Source organism: Dipodomys ordii, unplaced genomic scaffold (assembly GCF_000151885.1).
Source record: "Dipodomys ordii isolate 6190 unplaced genomic scaffold, Dord_2.0 Scaffold84, whole genome shotgun sequence".
In the NCBI taxonomy this organism is placed as follows: domain Eukaryota; kingdom Metazoa; phylum Chordata; class Mammalia; order Rodentia; family Heteromyidae; genus Dipodomys; species Dipodomys ordii.
Window position 1 is genome coordinate 6,326,704 of NW_012267300.1, and position 5,653 is coordinate 6,332,356.

Sequence of the window (5,653 nt, forward strand, 5' to 3'; positions counted from 1 at the left end):
AAGTGGTGCTATGGTCCAAGTGGTAGAGCGCTAGCCTTGAGCTGAAGAGCTGAGGGACAGCGCCCAGGCCCAGAGTTCAAGCCCCACGACTGACAAACACACACACACACACACACACACACACACACACACACACACACACACACACACACACACACACACACCAGGGTAGCTGGGCACTGGTGGCTCACACCTGTAATCCTAGCTACTCGGGAGGCTGAGATCTGAGGATTGAGGTTCAAAGCCAGCACGGACAGGAAAGTCCGTAAGACTCTAATCTCCAATAAGTCACCAGAAAACCGGAAGTGGCACTGTGGCTTAAGCAGGGATAGCGCCCAAGCCCAGAGTTCAAGCCCCATGACCGACCAAAAACAAAATAAAACAAACAAACAAAAAACCCAGGGTGGGTGGCTGGAGGACAAATAGGAAGCAGGGAGAGGATTGAGCTAAGGCCTCTAACAAGGAGGAGGAAGACAAGATGAGCTCACTCAGAGGAGCAGAGAAACAGAGCTCAGACTCATAACTAATTTGCCAAATGTTAAAACTTACGATTGCTTTATTTTATATATTTGTGGTGCTGTGGTCAAACTCAGGGCCTCATACATGCTAGAAGTGAGCACACTCCCAAGTCTGATGTCCCCCCCGGCAATGAGCAAACTATGGGACAAATACTCTTGTTTGTTTGTTTTGTTTTTTTGCTAGGGTTTATAGAGATGGAGGTTGGAAATTTTTAAGCCCTGTGCAAATCCTCCACTTAGGGGCTGGAGAATCTCCAGTCAACTGGCATTGGGTGCTTAAGGTCACTTTTGGGTGGGGCTTTGGCAAGGATGGAGTGTCCAGGCTTATAATCCTTTACAAGCTTTACTTTCATAAAATAGCCACTTAGACAGTGATGGGACACGGGGTGGGCAGAAGCAAGAGACTGTTGTTCTGGCCATACAGAGAGGGGGCTGATAGTAAGTAAGCTCTCTGCCGACCTGAGGGACACCTAACTTTGCAGCTGCTACACAGGTTAATGGGGAAGCTGAGACCCCTCCACAGAGTTGTGCCACTGTGACTAGAGTCAGGCCCCCTCAAGCAAGCAATGGCTCATCCTCAGCTTCAACCACCCATACCTCTGGTTCAGCCAGAGGCATTAGCAGAACATCATCCTCATCCTCTGGGGCCAGGACTGCTGTGTGAGGTCCTGGGGGTGTCCATGCCGGGCCTGGGGGCCAAAGGCTGGGTAAGAGATGACCTCGCAGGGCCTGTACGACTCCAGACAGTAGGGATGGCTCTAGGGGCACTGAGGGCAGTGTCCCCTGGGCTTCAGAGACAGCAAGGGGGACTACTGGAGATGTGTTGGCAGGTGGGAGGGGTGACTTGATGGGGAGTGGGGGGGCCTGCTCCCCATCCTGCCCACCTACTGCCCCACCCTCATGGGCTGGACTTGTGCTTCCATCCTGGACCTCAAGGGGAGGAGCAGGTGTGGCCTGGGGCCTGGTGTCAGAGGCCCTGGCTGGGGGGTTAGCTCGAGGAAGCAGGCCCCAGCGGCGAAGCCTACGAACCAGGCGACGCACTGAACGACCCCGCTGTCGACGGCGACCACTTGAGGCTCCTCCTGGAGTCATATCCTGGCGCAAGATCTGTAGCAGAGACCGCAGGTTGCCCAGTACTGAGTTCTGCAAGGACAAGAGGCAGACATCAGAGCCAGAAGATTGAGTGGTGGAGCCGCAATGGGGTTAGGCCTAGGAGGTACAAGGGTTTTGGGGAATGACTTACATCATTAGGGTTCTCTGTAGGGAAGTCTTCCACAGGTGGGATGGCACCCTGGGCAATGAGCTGCCCATAGGAGGGGGGTGCTTGCTGCTGCACAATCTCAGCCTCCATCCGTGATAGAGGGGCAAAGATGCTGGAAAGAATGAGGGCTGCTCAGTTGCTGGTGGCGCCCACAGGACAATTTGCCCAGTCTGCAGTGGCCTCTTCTGTCCACACCCAAGCCACGAGGGCTAAGCTATGTTGTGGCTTGCCTAAAGGTCAACTAGTTCCCTCCTTTGAGATTGCTTTAGGAGTTAGACCTGTCCTTCAAGAGCCAGGCAACATAGGAACTCTTCCCAAGGCCACCCTCAAGGTCTCCTGCAGCTACACAGATCTCATTCCTCCCTCAGACTCTCCCCCTCCCCCACTTTCTCCCACTGACCTGTACTCCTGGGTGCGAATGGCATAGAGCTTGCAGGTGCAGCCCAGGGCGATGACCAGAAGCAGGCCGCACACAAGGCTGCCAATGACTGCAGCAGTGATGACCTTGCGGGGCAGGGAATAGGAGCAATCCCATTCGTCACTGCCATCGGCACAGTCTGGCTGCCCATCACAAACCCAGGTCTCATACACACACTTCTCGTCCCGGCATCGAAAGTTGCCAGGCTGGCAGTGTCGGCAGCGTCTCTCATCGGCTCCATCAGCACAGAACGTCTGGTAGTTGCAGCGATCGGCAGGCAGGTAGCAGGCTGTGGCACCAGGGGTGCCTGCAGCTCCACAGGGGAAGTGCCCAGGTGGGCAGCCAGGGCAGTCTTGCTCATCTGTGCCATCGGCACAGTCCCATGAGCCGTCACAACGCTGTGCCTCACTGTAGCAGCGCTCTCCCAGGCTTTCCCCAGCCTCTAGGCCCAATCCCAAGCCACAGGGTCGGTCCCAAGGCAAACAGTAGCCACGCACATGGTAGGTAGCATTGAAGCCTCGACCATTGCTCCAAGCAACTGTGTGGTAGGCCACAACAGCCTGACCAGACAGTGTCTCCACAGTCACGGCTTTGCCATTGCTGAAGTGGGTGAGACTGCGTAACAGGCGAGGGGTCTCAGGGGGCCCAGCACCATCATATACATGCACTGCATCTCCATAGCCCAAGTCTAGTGCTGTGAACCGCACTGCCAGTCGCCGGCCATCATGGGGATCCAGCAGCCACAGGCATGACTGGGGATGGGAAACTGAGGCCAGGTGCGAATATCCAGGGGAGGAGAAGACTCCATAGAAGTCCTCTAAGGTAAGATTGCAAGGCAGGGTGGGTCCAGGAGCCAGGGTCAGGCTAGGGAATGGGTCTGAGTTGCAACCTGCTTCATCAGAGCCATCACCACAGGCATTGATGCCATCACAGCGCTGGGCAGCAGGTATACAGCGGTGGTTCAGGCACTGGAACTCTTCCTGTAGGCACATCAGCCAATCTGGAGAGGCAACACAAGAGGAACTGTGAAGCACCAGAGGAGCCCTTAGGGTTCTTACCTCTTCCCTGGGGACTTCCACTTCCTGTTTTAATGGCTGCTTCTATACTGCTTCCAGCCTACCTTGGCTATAAGACAGTAAGAAGCCCTGGCCCATGGATTTCTTGGCCCCAGCATAGCTGTAGGTGATGGTGACATTGCCCCCTGGCAGCTGCAGAGGACTGGCTGGTGCCTCACACAGGGAGATCAGTGGCTGGAGTGGGGAGTGCAGAATTAAACGCTCAGAGCTACAGGCCAGGTGCAGCTTCTGGAACCTACAAGGTAGAGGAGAGAAGGACATGAGATATTCTGGATTACTGCTGTCTTCCTCTTCCTCCAACCCTCCAGGTCCCTTCTATCCAAGAAGCACAAACATCTCTTACTGGTTTTTAAAAAGCCAAATGAAAACTCAGCAGTAAGCCTTTTTTGTGGTACCGAAGTAGGCAAGTGCTTTACCTCTGAGCTATTACACCTCTACCCCTAAGGAAGGTTCTACACTGATTAAATCCCAAGCAGAGCCATGCAATGGATTGAAGGACTCCTTAGAACATCTTATTTCTAGAGTGACTGTGGTCTTTTGGAGCCCGGGACCTGAGATAGATATCTACCTCAAAGTAGTTCCAACTTGACACATCTGGCCCAGTGAGCTAATGTTTTAAGGTAGAGCAGGTCAAATGAAATTCTACTCTTCTCTTGGCAAGGATGAACATTCCAAGGAGAAGTGACCTCTGATTTCCACAGAGGAGAGGGAAGGTGCAGGGATCTTGCTTCTCACCTGATGGTCACAGTCTGCTCTTTGCTGCCCAGGATGAGCCAGGTGCAGTTGGCAGGAGAGCTGCGGCTCTCGCGGCTCAGGGGCCTCTGTAAGGTGCCCTGCACTTCCAAGAGCACAGCTGGTGGAGCCTCACAAGCTGGAAGGAGGAAATGATACCTGTGGAGAGCTCCTCAACATCCCATTCCTCCCCAGTACTGTGGCCTCCAAGAGCCTCTGTTCTTTAAGAAGGAGCAGAGTGTTGCTGGTCCCTCTCTTCCCCTCTACGCTCTTCATAAACCTTAAATATTAGCACTGCTTTTGAGGTTGGCTGGGCCAAGAAGAGCAGAAAATACTGCTTCTACTCTCAGGAAGACTATTATTTCCAGCTGTGGAGAACAAGAAAGGATGTTCCATTGAAAAAAATGTGACACAGCTACTAGGTAGGCCAGGTGCTGGTGCACACACCTGTAATCCTTACTACTCCAGAGGCTGTGAACTGAAGGATCATGATTTGAAACCAGGCCAGGCAGAAAAGTGTGTGAGACTTCATCTCCAATTACCAGAGCTTGAGACTCTTGAGTTCAAGCCCTGGTTCTGGCACAAACAAAAACAATGAAAGGCTGGACATAGGTGGCTCATGCCTGTAATCCTAGCTACAGAAGGCTAAAATCTTGAGGACTGAGGTTGGGAGTCAGCCCCTGCAGATAAATCTTGAAGATTCTTATTGTCTTCAATTACCTAAGCAAAAAGCTGGAAATGAAGGTGTGGCTCAAGTGATAGAGCACTGAGAGTGAGCCCCAAACCCCAATACTGGCACAAAACAATGAAAACACCAAAAGCCAAAGGACTGTGCACCAATGGTTCATAGCCTGTAATCCTAGCTATACAACATACTGAGATCTGGAATCCAGCCTAGGAAGAAGAGTCTGCAACATTCTATTTCCACTTAACCAGCACAAATGCCTGACTTGGAGTCATGACTCAAATGGTAGAACATCGTTCCTGAGTGAAAAATGAGCCACTGAATGAGAGAACAAGGCCCACAGTTCAAGCCCTGGAAGAGGCAAACACAAAGACAACCGAAATCACCTTCCCTCACTGAACCTCAATTTCCCCATTAGGAAAAGATGGATATTCTTGACTCTGAAAACTATGATAGGTCTGTCTCAAGCTCAGAGTCCCAGGGGGCTCCCAGTACTCTCACCAGGATTTGGGGCGGCGATTCGGTCTGAGTGAGCCACAGCGCCTCCTGGAGTGAAAGAGAGAAAGGGCAGGAGAGTGAGTCCCCAAGTTTTCTCACTTGAACCACTAAGGAAGCCCAGCGGGGACTTCCGGGAAGTTCACTAGGAAGGGCAGAGGAGCTACGAGGAAGGTACAACTTGGGACCTCGAAGCAAGGTCCACCAGCAGGGCCCGTGGGGCTGGCCAGAGCGGTGTGGGCCGGGAAGGGGAGCGGGGCTGAGCGGGGCGGCGGGGACTGCGGGCTCGGGGGTCGCACAGGGACCCGGGCAGGGAGGGCCCTGGGGGCGGCTCTTACCGACGAGGAGGAGGAGAAGGGCGGCTGGCAGCATCCTGAACCGCGCTCCGGAGGTGCGGGGAGGGTCCCTGGGCTCCCGCCGTCTACGGAGCCGGGCGGCCGCGGCGCTCCTGGCGTCCGGGCTCCCCGG

The 5,653-nt window shown here is 53.9% G+C and overlaps 1 protein-coding gene across 1 annotated transcript; it reads right to left on the reverse strand.

Annotated features, from left to right (window-relative positions):
* Nucleotides 1-639: 639 nt before the first annotated feature.
* Lrp10 (low density lipoprotein receptor-related protein 10) lies at nucleotides 640-5,647 on the reverse strand. Its single transcript, XM_013025444.1, has 7 exons — nucleotides 5,524-5,647; nucleotides 5,192-5,236; nucleotides 4,009-4,144; nucleotides 3,318-3,508; nucleotides 2,180-3,197; nucleotides 1,762-1,891; nucleotides 640-1,661 (listed from the first exon to the last, which is right to left on the reverse strand). Exons 1-7 carry the CDS (start codon nucleotides 5,555-5,557, stop codon nucleotides 1,074-1,076), a joined length of 2,142 nt encoding a protein of 713 aa, XP_012880898.1. The 5' UTR covers nucleotides 5,558-5,647; the 3' UTR covers nucleotides 640-1,073.
* Between the last annotated feature and the right edge of the window lie 6 nt (nucleotides 5,648-5,653).

What these genes read in the sequence shown, in the direction of transcription:
- Lrp10 (XM_013025444.1), bottom strand. Translation starts at nt 5,557, where the DNA reads ATGCTGCCAGCCGCCCTTCTCCTCCTCCTCGTCG. An exon ending in CTTACTGTCTTATAGCCAAG is followed by an intron (nt 3,198 to 3,317) that starts GTAGGCTGGAAG and finishes TTGCCTCTCCAG; the next exon opens with ATTGGCTGATGTGCCTACAG. An exon ending in ATTCGCACCCAGGAGTACAG is followed by an intron (nt 1,892 to 2,179) that starts GTCAGTGGGAGA and finishes CATTCTTTCCAG; the next exon opens with CATCTTTGCCCCTCTATCAC.